This window comes from Mesitornis unicolor, unplaced genomic scaffold, assembly GCF_000695765.1.
Source record: "Mesitornis unicolor isolate BGI_N332 unplaced genomic scaffold, ASM69576v1 scaffold23191, whole genome shotgun sequence".
In the NCBI taxonomy this organism is placed as follows: Eukaryota; Metazoa; Chordata; class Aves; order Mesitornithiformes; family Mesitornithidae; genus Mesitornis; species Mesitornis unicolor.
The window spans coordinates 46152-72415 of NW_010163515.1; the positions used below are offsets into that span (position 1 = coordinate 46152).

A 26264-nucleotide genomic window follows, 5' to 3' on the forward strand; every position below is an offset into this window, starting at 1 on the left:
TCAGATCTGCGAGCGCGGTGTACGGATACCTAAGCTAATCCTGCCTGAAGTCATCACAGGTCTGAGAATGTACATATTCTCTTCAATGTGTAACAGCCTTTTTTTTCCCCACTCATTACAAATGACATTTAGCTTTCCATGAGTCACATGTTTCTCTCTGTCCCTGCTCTTTAATGCTAGGCATAATTAAATATGAATGAAAGCTGGATGAAGATTCAGTACGGCTTAACTCCTGTGCTCGAATATTTCCCACATTACAGAATGATGTTCCAGTTGGACTGTGAAGAACACATGATGTACAAATAAAGCGTGTTATACACAGCTTCTGTGCCAGCTAAAATTCAGTCGTGGTCCTTATTCCCTTTAATGCTAGTACTGTATACATATAGGATACAGGCATCAACATTGTAACTTCTTCCTTTACTTTGAAGAAGTAATACTCACTATGCTTCTCCACTAAAGGAATGCCACTTACAAGCAACATATAAAGAACTTCCCCATTTTGCATATGTCTTACTTTTCTAAGATCTGTGAGGCCAAACTTTAGCCCTACAAGTACTGCAGCATTTGACACAAGCACCATTTGGACTGATCTGTGCAAATTCTCTCACTCTGTTCTTTGGTCACAGATAAGCAAATTGCTCTCTAGCACAGCCACGCTCCAGACATGACCTCTTCTCCTCCCAGTTGTGCTACTCCATGCAGCAAGTTAGTGTCCTATATAGGTGGTAGCCAGAACGATGTACCAAGGTAATTGTTGCACACAAGACATCATAGGATTTGAAGCCATGTCTTCCACAAATCAGACATCTGAACAGCTGAATTTGAAGTGACACCAAACTAGTGTAAATCAGTCTGAGGTAAGCAATGAGATGAGAAGTAATTCATGGATTATGTATTTCCATAATCTAATAAACCTCAAAAGCTGAAGTAGACTGATAGCCTATTATACTGGAAGAATGAATTTTCATGATTAAGGATAACATTTCTTTTTCTTGTTCAAATAAGGAAGTATCTATCTATACAGCTACGCTTGCTTAAAGAAATAACAAATATAAAATGCTTTACATTTTAATGTCAACAACAGATGTTTATAGTGAGCTAAAAAAACCCATCACTTTCAACAGAAATGCTAACCCAAAGTGTTTAAAAGCCATGCAGTTGAAAGATCTCAAAGGTGCTTATTTATATTCTTTTTTTCACTTTTTAAACAGAGATAATTTTTTTAATGGCTGTTTTGTTGCACAGTTACTTGCAGAACACATCCAGGTACCAGAAAAGGTTGCTTGAGGGGCACTTCCTTGGAGGAAGTGGCAGGGTAATGTTTGCATATATGGTTAATAAAGTCTGCATGAGCCAGTACTAAGAGCTTCACCACATGCTCCGAAAGGCAGTGCCTCAAGTGCTGTCAGCTGCAACTCCAGCATCAGCTTGTCTCTTTGGACACAGGCACTGAAGTAGATATGGCTCCTGGAATAGCTGGTGCCTGTGAGGAGATACTGGAAAGTGAGCTACAGATTCCATGCTCCCTTGCTTATGGCTGTTGCTATGATTTTTAGAAGTAAACCTGTATAAAAAACTTTTATTCAGCTTGATGTTTGTAATACACAGGAGGATCAGAAAGCACCAGGACTGAAAGCAAAAATTAGGGGAGGGTTGTGCAAAAAATGAATGCTAAAGAAAGATGAAAAGTTACATGCAATTATGACTGCATAAGGAAAAGGCAAGATGTTTCTCATGGTAATAACAGCAATAAACTATGCAGAAGTTGTACTATGTCTTAAGGCTTACAATTACTAAGGTTTAGGCAGAGCAAAGGACTTAGGACACATCCTAAGTATATGAAGAAAGCATAAAGCAAGCCTCTGCTGTGGCTGGCACTAGGTGCTGGGCAGCCAAAAGAATCCTTCCAGCAAATAGCACTCAGGGAGGGAAATCTTTCCCAGGGCATAACAACTCAGAGGACATGCAAAGGTTTTCCCAGAATGGATGAGATTGCAGGAGCTTGTTTGTGCCCTCACTTGTATCCAATGGCATGGGAAGAATTCAGATTACTTGGGCATACATTCCCTGGAAAGTGGTGGTGAGGCACGATATTATTTCACCAATGTCATTTTCTCTTTCAACAAAGCTTAAGTTCCATCATCCCTAGCTGCTAGATCTTTAAAATAAGAAAAAAACTCTTTTAAATAAACACTACCTAGCCAGCATGTAAGAGCTACAGATAACATTAGTTTCACCTGATGCATAATTAAATACTATCATCTATATCCTCACGATCCAGAGCATTCGTGTTGAAGAGCTGCCTATGGCAGAAGCAAGCAATATGTGATCAACAGCTTAAAGCAAGAAAAACATTAATGTTGGTACACAGAGTTGCTGCAGCTTTTGATTCTAACACTGCATCGACAACCTATTCCTCATAATTATTCTTATTTATCACACTTTAACCTCTGATTTGACTCGAAATTGATTTTAAATTTGAGCTCAGGTGTGTATATGGCCAAATTCACTGTCACAGATGACAAACCCCTACCCTGTATTTTAGATGATACAATATAAATAGTCTACATTTTCCTCAGTCTTTCTGAGACCTACAGATTTGAAGGTGGGCAAGTTCATTAAATGTCACCAAAAACTCTGAGAACAAGAGGATTTTAGAAGTGCCCTAACCACAGGCAGCAGTAAGCAAGACTTTGGAAGATTTCCTCTGTGTAAGATGTGAGCCTCCTTTCCCCTGTGATTCATGGTACCTTAGAACTTTCCAGGATGCTACCCATTTCTAAACACTTCTGTGGCTAGTAACAGAATTATTTTTTTTTTCTTCTTGCTTCACACCAAGCATTTGGTATCTTTTAGTGCTATAAATGACTGTCTCCACTTCTTACCTTAATGAATACTTCCAATATCAGCTAAGTTTTGAGCAGAAAGATAATAAAGCTGAAGTTATTTAAAATAAATTTCTGAATCATGTAGGGGAAAAGGTAGGGACTGTAGATTTGCTCTAGAGTCAGTGAACTCTATCATACAGGCATTTGATCAAGAGAACCAGCTATTAATTAACATGATAACCAGCTGCAATTAGTAGTGTGCCTGTGTAGTACCTAGAATAGAAACTTTTTCCATTCTTTACACATGATCCTCTGCTGATTTACACCAGAAGAGGCTGGGCCCATCATATATCGAAATTCAAAATGAACAATATGCATTTGGTGGAGATCAGCCACATTGACGAGCGCACCAGTGCTAGTAGGACAATTTAGACTTCCAATTTAAACTCTTCAGGGATTAAATTCATTCTTCTCAGGAAAAGCTGTACAAGGCTGATACAAAATTTGTTTCTGATAGGATTTTAGCGATTTATTGGGGTTTGTGCTGGTTCCTTGCATGAGTGAATTTTATTTTATATATATCAAAACTCATTAAAGGTTGAGTGAAAGAATACTTTCCATGCATTTTAATCAGCAAATGTCGAAATCTACTCCAGCTGAACATTGTGTTTACTTGGCATTGCAATTATGTATCAGTAATCTGAACACATGCTGCCTTCTGAGATTGCAACAGCTACAGTACACCAAACACACCAGAAAGGAGGAAATAGAGGCAAATTGCCGTGTAAAGATGCTGTACCCTTCCTTCCAGTATATGCCTGGAATCTCAGTAACAGCTTTTGTGGGTTGCTAACATTTGCATTAATAAGCTTAAAACCTATTACATCACAGTTCACTGGCATTAGCTATCTTTCTTAGCAGTAATAAACCACAGTAGCAACGCTTAGCAGCTCAAAATAAATAAAGGATAAAGCTTGCACATTGTTCAGTGCTCAGGGCAGCACACACATCCCATCACTGCAGCCCAAGAGGCAGGGAGTCAGTGATAGCTGATGGCTGTGAGGAGATGCAAGGAATGTGCACAGCAGAGGAAAGATCTTGGTTCAGCCAGTACTAAATATATGATATGCTCAGTTTTAATGGCAAAAGTGATCTCTGGATGTCAGTGCTCACCCAACGCACTCGCACCACTGCCTTGCTGAACTACAGCCCCAGCCCTGCAGCTGGAGGTGCAGCAGTTCGTGCCTGAGGCACACAGGGTGATGATACTCCCAGCATGTCCATCCTCAATGTCTGCCCTGGGGTTTCATTCACAGTCACAGCTTTTCCCAGAAAACTGATGAGTGGCAAAGGAGGCAGGGCTGACTCTGCTTTTGTCAACCAAAGGACACCAAAACAGAAGCAAAAAGACTGCCAATGCACAGCGCACGGCAATTTATAAAGTTACTTGAGCAGTAACTACTAGATTACAAATCGGAGTTTCCAACCCCCTCCTCTTCTTTCCCTCTCTTGCACCTGAGGTTTCTTATTAAAAAAGGAATGCTAAAATGTCAATAGTAAATTTAGAGTGTTTGGCTTAGCGCTAGGCTGGCAAGAGGAGCTGATGAGGGACCTGCAAACTTCCTCAGCCATATTCCAGTTTGAATTTCAGTGAATGTCCCCCGGTTCATTTTCTAGAGATGCTCCTTTGAACAGAGGGTGTTTTTCAACTCTGGAAGCTTCTTAAAGACAGGGAGCTGGTGTCAGAGAGAGAGATGCAGTTACAGATATGTGCAAGCACCAGCCAGTTTGTTTAGCCATGTCACTGGGAGTGAGCAACTGCCAAAGGAAAGCTGCAATCTGAGCTCATCTGGGAACTGGATATAAAAGGAAACAGTCCTTTCCCGGTTCCCACCTCCCACGGACTTCCAACCTTCCTACTATTCACATGCCCTTCCCTTAAGCTGATACACTATGCTGACAGCTACAGCAGCAGATATCAGTGCTAAAAATCATCAGTATAGCATTTCAAGAGACATACACACAGACATACACACACACAAAAAAGGAAAACAAACAACAAAAAACCCAAATCAAAAACGTAGGGATAGGGAGGAAGGTAGGGAAAATTTTTTTCTGAATAACTTTATTCAGCTTACTTGGTATCCAGACTCTTTCTTATACACAGTTCCCCTTTGGCAGGAGCAGTGTCCTAAAGTCTCTTTTAAAAACAAATTATTAATTCCTACTGTAAACAATTTACCTTATATTTTGTGCAAATACAATATCCACTTTTTTCATCTTCAGTGAATGCATGTTGCATATACCTTTTCAAACAGAAGTGAATCTACTAAACGACAGATAATTTACACGTAAATGTTGTAACTGTAGTAAATCCTCACATGCGAGCAAGCCTGCATTAAAACAGAAATTTTCTACATCTTGAGTAGCTTTCAAGAATAATGTGGTCAATGCAGACTAGGAGGAATTGAGTGTGGTTTTCTCACATGCAAACTCAGGCTGTCCTGAGATCTGGTAGGCTGATTTATCAGCCTGATCCCAGAAGAAAGAGGTGTATGTTAAATGAGACACCTACCGCTGTCGAGCCCGAAGATGTGGCTACAAAGACTTTGATCACCATGCTGACAGTGATGAAAATGAATCAGCAGCGCACGCCTGCTATCCACAAGTCAACACAGCCCCACGAGGAATCCAAGTGTCCGGCAGCTCCTGGGCTAACCCGGGTCGTAAATGGGTGCCCCCAAAGCAATCCAGCAGCTTTGGCCTCTCCCTCTCTCCGGGGTCCCGGGTTTTCCCACTCCATTGGCTCTAAAGTATTTTGCGACAAGGGGCCAGTAGAGGATTGGTTAGTAAGAGGAGCCATAGCAAGGGGTTTGCACCTGCCCCTGGCCTTATTGCATTAGATTGACAGGGTGGCAGTCCAAAAAAGGCAAAGGAGAGTAGTGCACCAATGAGACAGGGCTGGAGAAATATTTGGGAGAGGGGGAAGGGACAAGTGAGAAGGGAGAAGGGATAGGGAGCTGGCAACTTAGTGCTGGGGGTGATCACAACGCTGTCGGGTAATGTTTAATGTTTCATAGGCACTGTCACAGCTACCCCCTGCATAAAAGGGCTTGCACACTCTCCCTGACCACAACAAGGGCGCTTCGGAGTTGTAGCTGCAAATTTTGCATTATAAAAGGGAAAGGAGGAAGGGGAGGGCAAGGGGAGCATAGATGCAAAAGTAATTATAGCAGAGATCATATTGAAATAAGCCTCAGTTACAAACGCTCTCAGCTTTAAAGAATTCAGATCATCATCCACACTGCAGGGCTCAGGGACTTCTCTGAAATAAATACGTGTCAGTACATTTCCTACTACTGAGGAGGGGGATTCGGATGATTCTGTGTATCTAGAACCTATTGTTGTATTTTTTCCTTCTTTTTGCATCACCAGTGAAAATTGCCAGGGCACAGAGAGTAAGAGGAGGTCCAGAATACCTGGTAAAAAAATATCACATTCTACTGTGTTATCCAGGATGCTCTTTTTCCATCCGGTTGTTGCCTTCTGCTCTAGAGATGGCCACAGTTCAGTGACTGCCTGCATGTATCTGCCTAAGGAGGTCTCTGAGCATGAGAGGTATTTTAAGAATGTTAAATGGTAACAGATTACTTTCAAATTTCAAAGGCCAAGTTTGTTTCTGCTAAAAGTGAGCAACATGCCACTGCTCTCAGTAAAGCTGACCCTATGTCAGAGGTGAAGCTGCCCTAGGTTTTAGAAAGTGCTTACCCACATTTCAAATGTGAAGACTGAATATAGCAGTGTCCAATCCCGAAAATACTTAAAATGGAATATAATACTTTATTTCCAGGGTTGATTAGGTAGAACTGAATGCATAATAGTAAAGATGCTCTTCAAAGTAAGGTTTTGTTGTCTATGCAAACCATTTTGTGAAGCTGGAAATGCAGTATTCCATGTATGGCACAGGGATCCTGTAAAACCCCACTGAAAACTAAAAATAACAGTATGGATAGTTTGTGCTGTTTACTGTGTCTCACCATCTGTCATTTCTTTCTTATTTTGAGAGGCAATAAGAGGTCCAGTAAAAAGAAAAGCCTTTTACAACAGGGTATTTTCAGAGTATTTTCCTGTAAAACAAACAAAAAAACCACACCTTAGTGCAAAAACATAAGTTATTGCCTGAAGTTATTACACGTGTTTATTTCTCAGGAGATTTTGTATGTAAGTATAGCCTAGTAAATTCCACAAAAATGACTGACCATTTGGAACTTGCCATTTCCAAATTAATTTATTTGATTACTAGTGCTCTGAAGAAGTAGAATGGATGGAGTGATAGTTGGCTTCAAAGCATACTGATAACCCTTGCAAATAAAATGATACTAATAATTAATACTCAAAGTGGTAAATGTAAGTGGTAAACACCTGTACCAACAAATGTCCACAGTCAGGCCTGGGACAAAATCGCCAATTAATGCTCTGACCCATTCTATTTCACACCTGAAATCTCCACTGAAGTACACAAGGAGAAAACAGGATGCAGCCCAAAGCCTCTGCCTACTGAGTGCTTGGCCAGTGGGGACTTTCAGACACGATTCCCATTGTGTCCAGCCTTGAAGAAAATTATTGCTCCAGCTGCTTCCATTCCTATGGGGTTTTTTCCTCTTTTTCAGCATAAAAAATATTTCATGTAAACTCAGACCATGAGTCTGGAGTGTGTTGGGTTTGGCCTGTGCGCTCTCATGGCACCTACCACATCACACACCACACATCACATCACACACCACGCCACACTGGGATGAGGCACCTCCACGGCCACCATGAGGCTCCATGGCCCATAGCTCATAGCGCATAGGAACCCGCTGCCTGCGCACCGCATTGCCAAATGCCCATTAAGCCTCCGGTGGAGTACAGAAATAAAAGGATGGCAATAGGTACACAGGGATCTCTGCAGGGTACGGGGTGAGGGAAGAAAAGACGGGGGAACCGGCGGCCATGGCCTCCGCGCTGGCTGCGACTACAACTCCCAGGGCGCCCCGCGGCCGCCGCCTGTCCCCATGGCAACGGCGAAAGCGCCTGTCGGCCGTGGAGGGCTGGTAATGGCGACGGGGAAGACGCTTGGGAAGCAGGGAGGGGACGGGACACGCCGGGGTGCGTAGTGGGGCGGTGTGGAGGGATGGAGGACATTTCCTGAGAGGGCAGAGGGGAAGGAGAGGTCTTCTGTCCTTGCCTGGAGGTGCCCAGTGGCGATGGGCTGCTCTCTCGCTCTGGACAGGGGCGGGCTGCCAGGGTTTCGGGGTCTCAAGCAGTTGGGGAGAGCGGGGCGGCGGCTGGGCCCCACCAGCACATTGGGGAACCCTGCTCTTGTGAGGGCGGTGGAGGAGCTCTGGCTTGTGTGGACCACAGCAGGGAGCTGTGTGGGGTCCTTGGAGGAGCCCAGAGGCATGTGTGAGGGCCATGGATATGTCCTCACCCTTCCTGCATGAGCAGGGAGACCATAGCACCTGGCTTGGTTCCCCTGGGCTGCTCTGGCTCTGAGGGGCTGCTGCAGCCTCCTGGTCTATAAACTCAGGCTGTGTCCTCCTACCAGGACAACGCGTTTCTTTGCTTACTCTGTTTTTGCACACAGGCTGTAATAGGTTCTTCCCTCTGACAGTTTCGTGGTTTCTGGATGCTTGAAATGGCATTTTCATTTCTCACAAATAGATTTGGCCTTAATTATGTTTTTACTGCATCTCTTTCTTCAACATACATTCTCCTTGTGTTTTTCCATTTCATTCCACCTTCAGCTACTGCTTTTTTCCCCCTTCATTTCTGTAGTAATATCTTTCATTTAATTTCTGTTTCTTGTCCTTTACCTTTTGTTTTTCTGTCTTCTCATTTTCCATTGTATTTACTTCTCAACATCTGCTCTTGAAGCTGGATGATACGGTTCAGCCCACACTTCTCATCAAAACAAATAATAGTAGTTTTAATTTAAGCTAATAAAAGTAGTAGTTTTAATTTAAGCTAAATTGATTTTAACATAATTTGACAGTTTGACTTTGTTGACAGTGCCAAATCAAATTTAAACAGAAATACAGATCTATGTACCAAGCCGGCCTTTGCCTAATCCTTACCTTAAAATATGAGTGCCCATCTCTTCAGGGTTATTGCAGTGGCTCAAATTTTAGTAGGACTCTGGCCACTTTTCAGTCTTCCATAGATAAGAGTTATTCATGTTAGGGAACGAAGAGTAATGAAACTGTTTTCATTCAGCCTAGAACATTTTGTGCAGTCCTAAATTACACTTTTTAATTTTCTTTGGGAGTTATGTGATTCCTCTCTCCCCTTTAATTTGAAATAAAATGCCACCGAAAAGCAAAAATGCCAACAAAGCACTTAGAATGTTCTAAAAATATCTTCTCATTTTTTTAGCTTAGGCTACTTGTTAAAGTCCATCTGAACTAAAATATCATTTTAACCCTCTCATATTTCTTTTATATAATTGCTATGCTCCTTTTAGAGTGACCCTTCCCTTCCCCCCCCACTCCCCAAATATACAGCTTGTTCTACTAATGGGTAGAGTTCTGCATCTGTAAATCTATGGTCTAGGTAGTCTTCATGTGATATTAAGAAAATAAAATGCATTGAAGCATATTGCTAGAAATATTTCTTACTAGAACCGCAGTGTTTAAATAATGCTGACGGGAGCATGAAGTAATCTGTTCTACTCTCCAGTAGCCTCACTAGGCAAAAAAAATTGAGATGTAACAGATATTTGCAAAAACATAGTCAGCATTCTACATTTTATGTTAAATATATGGGCTTTTTAAAGCTAAACAATCAGGAAGGTTTATTTTGTTTGAAAATTAGACTATTGAGAAAAGACAATTCCAGAGGAAGCAGCAATGTTACTTAGAACCCAATCAAACAAAACGACATCATCCTCTCATCAGAGAACCACATCTCTGACAACAAGAGGGCATTGCAGGTGATATTTTCCAAGCCGTATGGGTGCGTAGACCTGGCGATAAGTGTCTTACAGCATTTTCAAATGCAAACAAATGTGTTAACTATAGACTGCGAAGAAATTGTTTTCATTAAAAAAACACTGACATTTTCCCTAATATTTCTTCTGAAATTGTGCAGAGATGCTTTTATTACACTGTGGGGTTTTATTTAGCTTTTTTTTTTGTTTTCACAAGCAATTCTGATTTGAAAATAACCAAAATAACCAAAAATAATCAAAAGCTTAAGAAAACCTTTTATTCAGACTCTAAATCAAATACTCTGTTATGCAGCTTTAGGTGCTGCTATATCCTCTGCCTAATGTTAATATGGTTTAATAAGATTTTATTTTATATTTTAATGCATAAATTAATTTTGTGATCTGATTTGTAATCTAATTATTGAGAAATATGGCTAAAGATACTCTTAAGACATGAATGGAAAGCTAAAAATCCTAAAAAACCCTCACAATTAGAAATATCTGGTTTCTAGAGACTCGAGCAATTATTTTTTACTATTGCAAACCGCTTGGTAGGTATTGAGCATAAGTACAGTTACGCATCTTTTGGATTACATTAATAGTGGAGAAAATGTATACATTGCAGAAAACAGACTATGCTATCTATTTACATTTAAATGGTAGTACCTTGTAAACCTTTAGAAAACATGTGCCAACATGATAGTAAATTCTGAGATAAAAACTAGTATATTTCATATTGCAGTTCATTCTGGAAACAAAGTTACTCACTTACTACAGACTACACAATTATTTTAATGTATTAAAGAGTAGTTACTTTTTTTAAACAGTAACTTAGTATTTCTTAGCATTATTTAATAAAGTTGAATACTGTTTAGTATTGTTTGTGTTAAAAGTAAATGACTCAATAACACTCTGATTCCTGATAGGTCATGGAGGTCAACTTTTAAGTCTTCTACCGTAACCCAGTGGTGAACTCAGATGGTTGTTTCCTCCATATTCCAGTGACAGAAGATAAGAAGTCAGAACAGGGCACAGAAAGCAGGGATATTAAAGATTCCCCAAGACACAGAAGGCTGTAGCAGAGGCGACACATTTTAAAATCTATTTAGCAGAAGAATCATCATTGGCTACTAGCTGTGTTGGATATTTTTAGTGGTTATTTTTGCTTGTTCATGGCTACTTGAAATGATCAATTTCCCACGACTACAATTGTAACCTACATTTTCACCCTGTATAGATGTGTATAGATTTTTACAGTATTTTTGTCCGCTTTTCCAGGAAGATATTTTCCCATTTCTTTTATCTTCTCTCATTCCATTCTGGCAAAATGAAATAGTAATGTGATGGCTGTTCTCATTTTGCAAATATTTGTGTGGTGACACTTGTAGTAATATTGTAGTCTTCCTGCAGTGGAATCGTATTACAGAGAACATACAGGTGTGATGCTTCTGTACCTTCTCTTTGCTTTGGGTTTTATTTCTGGTGAGGTTCTTGTCACAGCACCTGTTAATTTTGCTCACTGCAGAAGGTCCTGTGTGGGAGTGAGAGTAGGACTTCCCGGAGTAACGATGAAATCTCAATGTGAGTATAGTCGTTCTCCTTTATTAAGCAGAGTTACAAGGCTTTTATAGTCACAGTTTAGTCACGAGCAATTCACGAGCAAAGCACGCAGCGATTACATACAGCTAATTGGTTGCTGTCCATGCGTCCTGACGTATGGACGGTACGCCTACTTGCGGTTAGCGAGTCCGGCTCTTATCTTCCTTAAAGTTGCAGGTTACCCTTGTTCGTACGCTGGGTTGGTCACATCGACAAGATCATGGCCGCGCTGGGAGAGCCAGCACTCCACAGTCCTGAATGTGTCTGACCTCACCTGACTTCTATAATTTCTTCTTTGTTTACTTGAACCTCCATGATACCTCTTCCCAATTCATCTAAAACATGAAATAATTTAACTGCCCTGCCCAAATCACAGCGTCTCCTCCTTTTGATTCCTAATCTCACGTTCTTTCTATCCTTTCCTTTTGCTATCACATTGAATTTGACAGTCTGCTCTCCCCATGTGGCTCTGTATGAGTGAGGCCCTACCAGCTTGCCCTTGCTTGCTCTCCTCTATCAGCAGGGCCATCAGAGCAAAGACCATCCGGTTTGTAGCCTGGAACACTGGAGTGAGCCAGGTGTTTCAAAAATAAGAGCAAAAGACAGACAGAATTCCATAACTGACCTCCTTCATATTTTCCTTGAACTTGCTGCCTTACACACCAGGCACGTGGGTGCCCAGGCACATGAGTGCCAGGCCCAGGCCAGGCTCCAGACTCTGCCTTGGGCAGGGGAGGAGCAGAGCTGGGCTGAAGCTGTGGAGAACAGCAAGGCTGTTGCAGCTGCTGTATGCAGGGAAGGGGAGAGAGAGGAATAGGTTCTGCTGCAGCAGGGAAGAGCCATTTCCCCACTGAAACCACTGCCCCACACATCTCTGTCTTCCTAGATAACAGTCTTTCCTTTGCTTCCCACTATTATGGCTTAGGCCATGGAAGCAGTGAGGCCATGGCATGGTGATGCCCTAGGGAGTGTCTTGCTTTACTTTTCCTACCCCTGATTTGATGTTGCTCCCTGTCTGCAATGGGGTGTTTTGGTTAGGGCCCGCTCCTGTAAAGTGTTCGTATGCGGGACACCCATTTGATTTAACAGAAGTGCTTGAAAAGATCTGTCCTTTTCCTCTGGAGTTTTTTTAGGTTAGAACCTTGCCTGTTCTATCTGTAAAATGTTATGTGACCTATAAATTGATATAATCAACTTCTAGCAAAATACTGCTTGAAATGTCCTGAGAGCTGTAGTGAAATTGAATATATGCCTGAAAAAGGGGGACATGCTCAGATCTACAGTCTTGACTCTTTTCAAATTCTAATTATGTTTCAGGAAAGAAAAATGAGGGTAATTCGCTCAGAATGCTGGCCATAAAGAAAGGCAAAGGGCAGTAATACTCTTGCAATGCTAGGCTGCAAAGATTTTTTTGATTGCTGTATAGAAACAGTGTACACAACTGCATAACTATTATATTCTAATTAGCATGTAAGGGTTAAAAACTTCAGTTCAAAGCTGGACTGAAAATTCTAGAAAGCTGGTTAGAAATCCCAGCTGCAGGAAAAATTAACCATGTGCTATATGAATACCTTGTTTTTGAGTTCTTGCAGAATGCTTGATTACTGTGTTGTATTTTTTTTTATCACACCCCTATTCAAGGTGTAGGTCCTCCCTCTTGGGAATCTTTGTAGATGAGGTGAATTTGGTTCACCAGTCCCCAGATCATGCCTACATTAGCGAATGGCATGATTTACAGAGAGAAAATTTGTTTCCATTGATACTGGAGTAATGTGTTGATATAAACATACTTTACTAACTTATTCTTAGAGTATTATTGCTGTTTGCCTCAGAAGACACCACCTGTGTAGTTGCCCTTATTAATGGAAAGTGAGTATGGTGGCTTTTTTGAGTGAAAATGGCTGGAGAATAAAATGTGGAAGCCTTGGCCTTCTGTAGACCTAGTTAGCTGGGGACCATTGCAGCCACCTAAGTGTATGGACAGAGAGATAAAATCTTCAATGGATCTATCTGTGAAATACCTGAACATTGGAGTCTTAGCATAGATTGTGGTCATTGTATCAAATTTACCACAATTAAGTGGCTTGGATGAGCAGTATATGAGCTTATGTGAGCAGTAAATACATACAGTGGTTTTGCTGTCTCAGATGATTACTATATATCGATGTCAGTTTACTTTGGTCTGAATACAGGAGGAAAAAAATTGCAGCTGAGAAGATACCATATCAGAATTCTCATTTCTAAGCCTGCAGAGTAGTATGATTTCCCAGAAGAAGAATGGAACAGCTCAGCGAATATCATCAGCAAGACTTCACAAAATTAAAGAGCTGAAGAATGAAATATTTGATTTACAACATGAAGTAGAAGCATCAAGCTTAGTAAACCACGTTTTGAAACAGCTTCAGTGTCGACGCTTGAAAGCGATAGGCAGATATGAATGTTCAGAAAGTAACTTGTCACATCTTTTAGCAAGTCATTATAATGAGGTGAGAGCTATAAGGAAACTCCTGAGGATGTCTCTGGAGAGTGAGAGAAATACATCCAGGAAGCTCAGAAATGTGGAAGCAGAGCTGCTGAAAACTAAAGATGCTTTGCATGCCTTGCATGTGCTTTCAGAAGACAAAGCTCTTGCAGAGAGAGAGGAACTAAATCACAGATTATCAGTCTTTACAGAAAAAATGGAAGTGAATAATAAGATAATACAGGTAATATGCGTGTATTATTGTAGTTGTGGAATAATAATGGGAGAGGTTTCTGTGCAAGACTAGTGGAAAGGTTTTAGCTGCTTGTTGTCACATTAATGATTCTGATACAATCCTCTAACGCTGAATTTTTTAATCCAGAGGTGTTCTGAGTTAAAAGTACTAAAAATAGCGGTAGTATCCCCTTGCAATATTTTAAGATCTGGTAGAAATGTATGAGTGGATACCACTATTGATGGTATTTCAATTGGCAATAAAGATTTTTTTAGGAATTAAGTCATGTGCCTTAACCCTATAAGGTCAGAAGAGCAGCATACAGCTGGGGAGTGATCTGCAGCAGAGTGCTGCCTGCCGGCATCATGAGGTACCCAGGCTTGCTTGGGCCATGTAGCCACAATAGCACAGACCCTAACTTACCCTCCCAAAGCACAGGATGAGTCATACATGGAGACCACCAGACTGCTGCTGATCTGCTACCCTGAACAACCAAGGCTGGCTTATCCAGAACTAGCACTGTTGTTTTGCTGTGGTGCTGGTGGGCAGTCTGGCCATACCTGCCTCTCCTGTTCACTAATTCCATCACATCCATCAGTAGCACATACTCGGTTGTAGGGTGGCTGCTGCATTAGACAGCAGTCAGGTGTCCTGGGTTCTAGGGTTGGTTTTACTGTTGTTTTATTATGCAACCATAGTAAAAGCCTGGTGGGAGTTTAAGAGGAGATAATTCAGCTCCTTTTAATATCACATGCTGCTTTACTGTTATTGAACCTTTCACAAAAAGACAGAAATACATGTTTTAATACAAAACTAGAAGTGTGACATTTCCATTGTCCTTCAGGAATTAATTTCTGTTTTCTGTGGGGTACATCATACATAGAATGAAATAAAGAGCCAGGTAATCTTAGAGGCATTTCACCATCTGAACAGCTAGGTCTGAAGTACATTTATTGCATTAAAGAAAATGCAGATATAAACAGCTGAATTCAGACTCTCTTTTGAAAACTTTCTATTTACAGAAGTCCTAGTGAGAAGCTATAAAAAGCTTGCAAGATTGGGTGTCTACCTTACAATTATAGTAACTATAATATCAGTGCATGGCACTGGGTTTTGATGATAAAATGCTTGATAAAGTACTCAATAAATTACCTAGTTTTCATTTACACTAAGCCTCCTTATGCTGCCACAGTGAACAGATCTCAGTGTGAACAGAAATGTCTTAACATTTCTCAAAGATTATTGTAATTTTTAATCCATCAGAAACAATGTACAGCCTTATTTTTCATTATTGAATGACAAATATTCTTCTTTAATTTAGTAAAATTAGGCTTTAAGCCAGGATTTTATCTTATTTAAAGTATTTTTTCAGATACTTCATTGTAATTTCATGCATTGCTTAAAATAGAATATAATTATTAGAAGTTTATATTAGCATGCTTATTTTTTAGATCTGGTAAGAACTGAGATTTTCAACAGTCATATTGAGTACATCCATATTGTAAAAGATATAATTTTTTTAAGAGCCTAGAAAAGCAGCTGGAGTTGAACAATAGCACCTTTAGTCGTCAGTTGGCAAATGAGAACAAAAAAGCTGTGGAAGCTGGGATGATTACAAAGAACTTGCAAATGGAAATTAACTCTCTTCACCAAAAAATTAAGGTATTCAAGACTTTAAATGGGTTTGTGTTCCTACAAGAAGATTCAAATATTTAATGTTATCCATTCCTTTTGTGTCTTTTATATTATTTAGTAATGGAATTTTTGTTTCCCAGTTGAGTCTGCAGTCTATCAAAATGGTCAAACTATTAAATGACAAAATTATCATAGGGTCTATTTGTCAGAAGTTCAAAGTAGTTTGATAACTAATCAAAATGAAGATTAATGCATCACAATTTGAACAAATAATCCCCACCAGCTTGTTACCATTTTGATAGATCTAGGGCAATACATTCACCCACCAACTTTAAATGCACTCCGTTGTAGAAACACCTTCAAATCTAAGTGAGCCAGAGGTTACAATCTGCAAAACCAGAGTTTAACAAAAAGACTTACATGAATGTTTCAATAGTTTGTTTCAAATTCCAGCTTGCTTTTCAGATAAATATTTTTGGGACAAATATGTCCAGTTCAAGACTTACTGAACGCTTGTAAACCAAACATACAGGAAAACCTAAATTCACGCTAAATGTAAATAGAAGCAAAACTGCCATGAATGGTATGTCCTATGATTTGTAAACAGGAAAACCAGAACATATTCCAGAAAACTTGAAAGTCCTCGTGGTTTTTTAATAATTTTTACTGTGCTTGTAAGACAGTTAATACTTTTTAAATTTATTTTTTTATTTTTATTTCTCTATGAATTGACCAGTCCATCTGTTGATTCCACTAGGGAGCTTCCTCTTTCTAATTAGAATCCAATGTCTGTGACAGATGTTGTTATGGGGAGTTTTCCCAGACCTTGTGAAGGGCAGAACAGGCAGCTCTTGAGAATTCATGGAGATCTGTGTTTCTATGCTGGGCATAGTTTGTCCCTCTTACCTATGTATCAGGTGCAGAAACTTTCCTCTTGATATTAAGCAGCAGCCAGGTGCCCAGCTGCAAAAGCCTGGTGAGCTGTTGGGAAAGGAACCAAGTGCAGTGCTTTGCCGGGGCATTGTGCCCCCCAAGCAGCACTTGCAGTGCTATTTCTCTGCCAGAGCCCAGTCTCCTCCTATGTGTGCACATCTGGGAGACAGGAATAATTACAGTACCAGTAACACTGATGTAAAACTGTTCCAAAATGCAAATTATTTTAAAGTACAGTTCTCACCTTAATGCTTCTTCAAAATATTTACATTTCATGTGGTTTCCACACAGTTTTCTATGTGTGTCCAGTTCTCTTAATGCTATATTTAGATTCAGAAAACCTTCTATTGTTTTACCACAAAGATGGCCAGACCTGCTTATTAACCTTATTTTTGTGCCAGGTCAGAGTTTATTTTCACACGGTCATAGTTTTGGGCACCTGGCTTAGTCAGACCATTCAAGGTATTCAGACGCACAATTGATTCCCTTTCACATAAACCTGTATCTCCAAATTAAATGCAGCTCCAGTTTTTCACACTAAAAATTGATACGGTGAGAGTGTTACTGAAATCTCTCTTCTGTGTTTAAGATATATTCCAGTAAGGCAAGAGGACTTTTGCTAAATAAATCTTTAAAATGTGCCTCTGATGTTGATGTCATCTCCCAAGCAATTGGTTATAAACCAGAACTGAGCACACTGTAACCAAGGGCACCGAACAAATGAAAAAAAAATAAAATAAGAAAAGGAAGTAAAGCCAAAAATTACTTAGTCTGAAAAAACTCCTAAAAACAACAAATGGAAAAATCATTAGAGAAGGCTACATCTTTTGACCCTTGTGTTATGAAAAAGATCATGTAGGTTTGCTCTTAGCCTTAAAAAGGGAGAATTTTGATTTGGCTCATGAAAGAAAATGACAGAGTCCTATTTACGTAAATGACAAAGTCACCACATGGCCTGGCACAAAGCAGAATTGCTGACAGTTTTCTCCCAATAGAAGAAAATTAAGTTGGTAAAAAGTAATTCTTCATGCATATTAGAAGTTTAATAGTGTTTATTTTTTCTTAGGAAAAGGATCGGCAACTTTATGTCAAAAATATCTATGCAAATTGGATGCCTAAAATCACAAAAGACAAAGATGATTCAGTACCTCATGAAAAAAGTATGTGTATGTTTATTTTCCTTTGTTGTTTAATTATGTGAAACTGAAATTATTTTATAACTGAGGCGCATAATCCAAAATAAAACCCAATATAGTACTTTTATATGGGCTAAAAATATTTTGGCACATATAATATAAAAAAAAGTGCTTAGTGTTTTGCCCATTTATTTTATGAATACAAATATATGACCTGTTTTTAATATTTAACCCAAATTTCATAATAAATAGCATATAGTATACATAGTTTTAGTGCTGAAGTAGTGCTGCTATTTTAAGTGTCTATTTGCATCAAGAGCTGTTTGCCTATTTGTTTTTTACTGAGGTGAAGCTATCAGTCCACACAGCTTTTGCAGACTGATTTTTATTCAGGATGTTCCCTTTGACTTGGCGAATTCCCACAACATGGCTCACTATATCAAAGCACCTGACAGACAATACTCCTGTAGCAAGTTCCTAGTCTTAGTACAGACTTTCAAAGTGCTTTTATAAGAGCAAAAATAATGACTTTAATTTGGTCTTTAAAAACTGTTTTCTCCTCTTTAAAATCCTTAGACCCTGTAACTTATAAATAGCAGGGATGCTTCAATGTCCACTACTGAAGCTTCTGCAACTTGCATTTTGTTGGGGTGAAAGAAGAGGAAGAGTTTTCAAACACAAGGTTTAGGAAGTTTAAAGACCAGTCTGCTGATCATTCTGTCAGCTTATCTGAGAGAACACATCCTTAGTAGTCCTTCTGATTTTAGCGTAAGTAAATTTAAATGGGGAACCAGAGATGATAATAACCTAGTTATTGTATATCCTCTCAATTAATTCTATCAACAGAATTGATGTCATGAGAACAATATAGTGGAATGATAAAAAAGAACAATAGAAAGTTAATTCTATCAAGGAGGAAAGAACTCTTAAAAAAGAGATTATTGCTTTCACATGGATGCTGAGACAGGTATCAGAGAGAAATATCTATTATATGCAATCTTGTGTATCAACCATTCCAAGAGCAGTTACTCTTGTGGGATCCAGCTGTCTAATTATAGGCATCCAGTGCCATTTGAGAAGACCCAGCACATACACACATGGCACTGTAGTTGTCTCAGAAGGACACGGGTGTCCCATCGGTCCAGTGTAATATCGGCCAGCCTTATGTGGATACCTTGAATACTCGAGGGCATTTCAAATAGCATTTGGTGCCTGGTGGATCCCACCCCTTGAACCGAGGAAGCAACAAATCACATAAAAACCATTGCAAATCTTACAAGCCAAGAACAGTTACATTGCTCATGTGCTCACTGGGGACAAAAATGATGAGGATAGCTTTCTTGAATCACTTATAAATTCCTAATTGTCATCTGTTTTAGATGTAGTATCTAGAAGTTACTAATAAATGTGGTTTATGCAGAAACTAATAAACAGATTTCAAGTACTTTCCCTGCATTGAAAGTAGTACTTTGCCTCCTATTCAGGATCATAAACGTTCTGTCAATATTCTAAAGAAGAGCTTTCTGCACAACAAACTTACATCCCTAATTTTGAATAATGATCTGAACATTGACTTTCCTGGCTTAAATACCTCTTTAAAATACTGGTCAGATATTCCTGCTCCTAAACTAAAGAAGGAATTGGAACTTTCTTCATATGAGTCCAGAAGAGCACTTAAAATTTACATGGTAGCAAACATATTCACTGGAAATATTGCACATGCCCACAGAATTCTTCCAATTATTGTATCAGTACAAAGTCTTTCCATAGCCAGTTGCTTATTTCTTTCCTCTTCGTTGCCTTTGCAAATCCATTATGCTGCCTTAACTACAAATGAACTACAGGGAAAAGATTGTTAATTCAAGTTCCAAAACTAAGAACCACAAATCCCTACTTCTCATTCCAAGCCAGACTTTTTTTTTTATGGACCTCTAAATTCCAATTCTAGTTACATCACATAACCAGCTGTGGATTTTTTATTTTTACTCAATATTGTTATTTAAATTACAGTACTTAAATCACTGTTTACTACGTAAGTTCTTCTTTTTTTTAAAGCAAGACAAGGGAGCTTAGTTGGAGAGAGACCTGATATTTTATAATGAAAATGATCCAAGCAAAATTGTCTGATCTTTTGGTATCTGTGGCCAATAAAGGTTTCATTCTCTGCCAGTTAATGGAAACAGATGATTTAGAAATCTAGAACTAAAATTACTGACAATTGTTTTTCCTTTTCAGTATTGACTTGAATTTTCCTATAACAAACTTAGAAAGACCTACTTCTTCAAGCAGTTATTTTCTATTCTGCGTTTGCACATTTTTTTACCCAGCAGGAAAGAAAAAAAAGAAATGTGGAGCTGCATTTTTTAACACTCCTGATAAATAGCTGAAGGTGGGCTTATTTAGGTTATCAGAAAGCTCTGTGTACATAAATAAAATGGACTCATTGAATGAAGCCATTAATTTCATAAGCTCTCCATGAGAGCAGTTATTCGGTTGTGGGAAGGTCACACGAGCTCATCTAGAGGTACAGCTCCCCCTAGTTCTGGATCTGAGGAACGCTCCGCTGATTTCGGCTGAAAAGGCTGCTGGAACAACTACTTACTGGTTCCCTTTTGAGAGGGAAAACTATTTCCCTCCACATCATCAGGACCATTGCTTCAAGAGTAGTGCTCAAATTAGTTATCAACATCCTTTTCACCGTCAAACTGCAAACATTTGAAAATCGCCATTTTTATGGAGAGTCTTTCTCCAATGTCAGAGATCAAAACTGGGAATGAAGTCAAATGTTAGTGTAGGTAAAATCACATTTTTGCTGCTGTACTAAGGAACTTTCTCAGTTACTGTACTTATCTCAAGATTATTCTAAAAATAAAATAAAAGAACAATATACTCTCCTTCCCCATCCCATCCCATCTCCATTCAGCTGTTTCTTTAATGTCTCATTCAATCACTCGCTTGGAATTTCTGTTCAAATACCACAGATATTTCAAACAGTGTTAAACATTGCCTCTGAAAAGTTTGGTTCCATAAAGCCTTACATCAGTGCTTAACTTTGAGATGGGTAAGTAACCAAGTCAGAAGGCATAAAAGCAAGCGGACTTATTATACTCTGTAAGATCCAAATTTAGGAACCTGAAAGCTGAGGCCTCATACCTGGCCTCTTAAATTTATATTAGAATGTTACCATATAAATTAAGCCCACATGGACTCTAGAGCATAGACACATTTGTCTGACTTCACATGTTCTATCTGAATAGGACTTTGTAGAGGTAAAACTTAAGTATATTTATGATGTACTGATGAAAATGCTCCAAAGTCCAGGCAGCTGTGTCTGTGTTCCGGTTTCAGCATTTATAGATCAGGCAGAACAAAGAATTTATTTATTAAAGGGCATTAAGAACATGCAGGAAAAAAAAGTCTAAATCCTAGGCCACATACCAGCATTATCAGTCATCAAAGATATCTTTTCTTTATACCAACAATATAATTCCAGAAACTACTGTATTACTAATGATTGTGCTTTTTCAATAGGTCTTAGTATAAACAGATCAGTACAAGTAGATACACAGAGTTTTAGATCACTGCTGCTGTCACAGTACCAAACTCAGGAAACAGAAAAAAGTCTGATTCAGCTAAGGAAGGTATGAAAGATCTGGATCCAATCCCTTGTTTAAACTCAGTTAAGTTGCATGTTACTCCACAAGTTTCAGTAATATGCCTGAATAGCCTGATCCGTCATCTTAACTTTCTAAGATGTGGATATTGCGTGAATGTAATTACGTTACAGAAAGTATGTAGGACGAATGTTGTGTTACAAAATAAGAATATAATAGCAATAGACGTTACTATTCTTTTTATAAGTATTGCACTGATTGTGTTATTTTAAAAGTTACTAAACGTGTATTTCCTCATTATTTTTACATTTAATTGCCAATTATAGGAGAAAAAGTCTTCTGAAGATAAGAATCAAAAAGCTAAAGCAAATGATGCATACACAGATGCCCAAAAAGGAATGGAAAAGAAAGCAACCGAGAAAATACAAAAGCCAGAAGCTCTTAACAGAACATGTAGAGGTGTATTTTAACATTTTTCTCAGAAACTAATTTGATTCTTTCAAAAGTTGAATGAACCAATGGTTTGGTAATTTACACAGGTCTGACAGCCATTAGTTGGCACCTGACTGACAGAAACTAGGTTCAAGAGAATAATATATTAGGTGACACTGAAATCCAGCTGCTGGCGGTGCTGCACTGGCAGCAGAGCAGCTCCACAGTATAAGGCATTTTCATACTGCTGTACTTCTAAAAGCAGTTCCTGGTTGCATTGGTAAAAAGTCCATGCTTTATCTGTGAAAGTATACTTTAGTTAGTAGTTTGCTAATTCAACACTAATCAAATACCCATCTCAAATTGCTGGTTGTGAATCTTCATCATAGCTAATGTCAACAGGTGTTTCTGGCTCAGAATCCATTGCTGAGACAGGAAAAGGACTTATTCAAGAGCTGGGAGTATCTCCTTATTACAATGATCTCTGTAAATAGATTTTATGTGAATCTTAGCCATTGATTGTGTTCTCATATAACAGTTGTATGCAAAGGACTCATCTATAAACACCTTTATTTTGAAGAGATTCTGTAGAACAGAAGAAAGAGCGAGCCAATGCATCTATTCCTTTACCTGAGTTTTTCTTTCTAAAAATATTAATGTTCTTTTCATTGTAGTAAGGCTTGTAGAAAGAACCAAGATCTGAATGCCATCAAGATAAATACTTCACAAATGGTAGGAGACATTATGTGACCTAAAGGTCAGGCATTTACAGAGGTGAACCTGGTTGCTGAGGTCACTTACTAGATCAGTAACAGAGCCAGTAATCTGGAATGCATTAACTCCTGTTTTGTACTCCACCTTTTCAGCCTGCAGCTTTTCCAGACTCACCAGATAACCAAAGTCACCATTTGTCTTTGAAATCTCATTTTAAAATTGACAGAAAACGCAGGTCTTCAGATTCTGCTTGTGAATCTCTCTCCTCACTGTTTGCCAGACTCCCTTCTGGCTTACTTCCACTGCCAGTATCAGACTTATTTACTGAAGTCTTACTGAGCTATTTTAATTGTTGCAACTTCATACTACTCCTTTAAGCTTAGACTGTGTTTCATTTTGGAGGTACTCTGAGTCTCTCCAAAGCACAGAACCTATATAATTTATTCCCTGCAGCAGAAAAATGTATTTATGGTAAGCTTTCAACATACACATACCTTTTTCTACTAAAAAACAGAGCCAACTCATTTATAGGTTAGAGTTGCAGTATATTCTGCTCCATGCAACAAGCAACTGTGTTGTCAACTAAGGGAGAAAAAATCATACATATATGTTCCATTTAAAAGCAGAAAAACTACAATTAGAGTTTAGATCTCATGTGGTTTCTCTGTTGCATTATACATTACTTTTCTGGCTCTATATTTTGCCATTACTGATTATATTTGCATACTAAATCGTTTAGTAAAATTAAACATAATGAACAAGGTAAAAATAAAGGTGGTTACCTGGAATCAATGGCACAATGATATTTTTAAAATCTTGCCCCATATCATTATATTAACAATGTTATTATATTATTAGTAAATAGCATAGTCATAACCCTCAGGACTGAATACTATCAATTACAACTTAAGCAATGAAATAAGGCAGTAAAACTTGCATTCATTAATGCTTCATGACTAAGTTTCTAGGCAATTTAGGAACGTTGCTAACAACCACAGTATTCCACTTTAGGGTCCTTAAGGGAGGGCAGACTGCTGACAGAAGAATACACTTTCTTGGAATTTATGAAAGAAGAAAAGGAGACAGACTTGTTTGAACTGGAGCTGAAAAAAATGACGAAAACTGAACAAACTCCTCTAAGCAACAGTGTAAAAGAGAACAATAAAGAGGAAGATGCAGTGGAAGAAGGTGAAAAAGAAGAAAAAAAGCCAGATGAACAGCTAAGTAACAGTGAAAAGGCAGAGAGTATATGTGTAACTCCAGATACAAGTAAGAAAACGCTCCTCAGACTGAGAAAAAAATACATCTTCTCAGAAGCCACTGAGAATTTGCATCATGGACTTCCTACATCAAGTACAAAATTCGAAAAAGGCAGCCTTGGCAACCACAGACATGCAGGTCAGGATTGCACTGAAACAGCTGAATCAAAAGTGAAGAATTCCTTTGGGCCGTATGAACCATCTTTTGGTAAAGTTACCAAAACGAGGCGGAAGGACAGCTCCACTGAAGCGGAAGGCTGCACTCATATGACATTTACTGACAGGAAAAACAGTCTTATGAAAGAACTCTTTGGACCAGGCTGTGTTTGAAGAGACAACCATTCAAGTTCTGACACGAGAGGAATGGAGAAAGAGAAGTGAAAGGGTGCAGAATTACACAAGCCAAATTTCAAACCACCACCACTAACTAGTTCATAATGTAAAGCTTCTAACACTAATGAAATTGTTGTGAGAATACACACACTAATTATTCTATGTCAATTTCTTTACTCTAGAAATATGGATCATTTAAAGCATTTTTGTGAAAACCAATGTTTTTACCTTCATTAAATGCATATTAAATCTTGCATGTACTGAGAATTTTTTAATGATGTTTCCAAAATCAGTCAAATGAGTTGTCACAAAAGAACATTCTTCTGCTCTTGGTCTGTGTGCGTGCACGTAACAGTAACAACTACAACATTTTTACCTGTTATCTGGTGTCCTTGTTTTGTAATTTCCAGTTTTTTGCATTCCCTCTGCAGTTCGAATTCTGAAGCTGATGGTTTGTTAGTTAGCCGAAGTGAGCAACCTGCTTTCATAAGGTTCATTAGTGGGTTAGTGCCAACTACGCAATAAAAGAAAATAATTTTTTATTTTCTTCGCTCCTGAAATAGCTTCCAGAATTCACACATAATAAAAATAATTTGCTGTTACATTGTTTTCACTAGCATTATAAAGCTCTAAAGCTTCATTCTTTTCCACTGTTAGAAATTATCAAAGCAGTTTGCCTGGTAACTTCCACAGCTGACATCCAAAGATGAATGTGCAAGAGTAAACTATTGTTTTGGAGAAGTCAGGCATATCCAGTTCTCAAAAGGCCTTTAAAAATCCTGTGTTTAAGGTTATGTAAGCAAGGGTAGGAGGATTATGTTTTGTTCCTCATAGTAATTCATGAAACATTTGCTAAAATGTGAAGTTAGGGACAACTATGTGTATTCTATTAGTTTTAAAAGACAGTAGCACTTAAAACAAAAAAAAACCACCACAAAAACAACCTTTCAAAAATTTATACCACAAGATCATTGTGACATTTAGATCAGAACAAACTGGCAGCGTAGTTCTTTTCAAAATTTCAAAGGTTTTTCTTGAAGCAGTGCTTCAGCTGTACAGTGGACTGGTTTCAAAGAACGACTGTGCAGTCAGAGGAGTAGGTGTTCCTCCTCTATGATTAATACTTCTACAACGCCTTTACTGCTGTCCCAAAGCGAAGAGCAAACAAGCAGACATAATCCAGCACTCCCAATTGTACTGACTAGATGGTCAAAAGCCTTTTCACCCTTACTTGCCCAAATGTTTGCCTACAGCAGCCAACAAACCGCATATTTGATGACCTCGCAGTAAGTGTAAACAGCAAACACTATTGTGAAGATTCTAAACGATGCTGCTTTTCTTCACTTCACTGTGTTAAACAAGTAACTCTGTAACAAGCAAAGAAGAAATATCATGAGCTACGTCTTTAGTTTCAGAAATACGTGACTGTCACAGTTAAATAATCTGTCCCAAATACTTCAAAAAATAATAAATTAGGCCTGTTGGTTCCAATAGTGTCTCCTTATGCAAGAACATGGCAGTGGGTGTTGTTGGTTTGGGTTTTGGCTATTTTGAGTTGGGTTTTTTTTTTTTAGGAAAACTAATTAACATTGAAAAAATTGTTTAAAAACTTGAGATGGGTTGAAAAGCTTTATTTTGTTCATAAAACCACAATTATACATAACATTCAATCTCAACATTTTTTTCTTGATATTAAATGCATCTATTTTCATGTTAGCTAAATGTAATCCCTAATATAAAACCAATTTTTTTTACAGCTAACATTAAAAAAAAAACACCAAACATTTCCTGCATATATACATACACATACACACACGATGTATCACGACCTTTTGAACTAATTTCTACATGCAGTGCTAATTACAGAGGGCCCCTAGACCCTTCCTGCAGGAGGGCAAAGGACCAGAAATAACATGATAAATGCACTCCACTGTACAGAGTCAAAGCTGAACTGGAATTTCCAAAGTCCAGCAAAAGAGGGAAAGGTGTCCCCTACAGCTTAAAAAAAAGAGGTGTGGAATAAGTACTTTATAAACCACCCATTTATCTTAAGTAGTAGCAAGGATAGGGTTGCAGATACCACTGTAGCATGGAAGATAAGGCAACTTTGTTGCT

General features: G+C 38.6%; 2 protein-coding genes across 2 annotated transcripts in view; one reads left to right on the forward strand and one right to left on the reverse strand.

Moving 5' to 3' along the window:
* SH3BGR (SH3 domain binding glutamate-rich protein) overlaps positions 1–5451 on the reverse strand; it is a 25129-nt gene extending 19678 nt beyond the window's left edge. Inside the window, exon 1 of the mRNA XM_010193994.1 lies at positions 5407–5451. Within this exon, the coding sequence (XP_010192296.1) occupies positions 5407–5451 (45 nt within the window). The remainder of the gene's footprint in view (positions 1–5406) is intronic.
* Positions 5452–7823: 2372 nt separating this feature from the next.
* On the forward strand, positions 7824–24146 carry LCA5L (Leber congenital amaurosis 5-like). The gene is given in 8 exon segments (XM_010193995.1): positions 7824–7924; positions 13590–13627; positions 13630–14102; positions 15618–15755; positions 17728–17821; positions 21329–21438; positions 21738–21870; positions 23569–24146. Coding segments are annotated over 8 exon segments (1665 nt in total).
* Positions 24147–26264: the final 2118 nt, after the last annotated feature.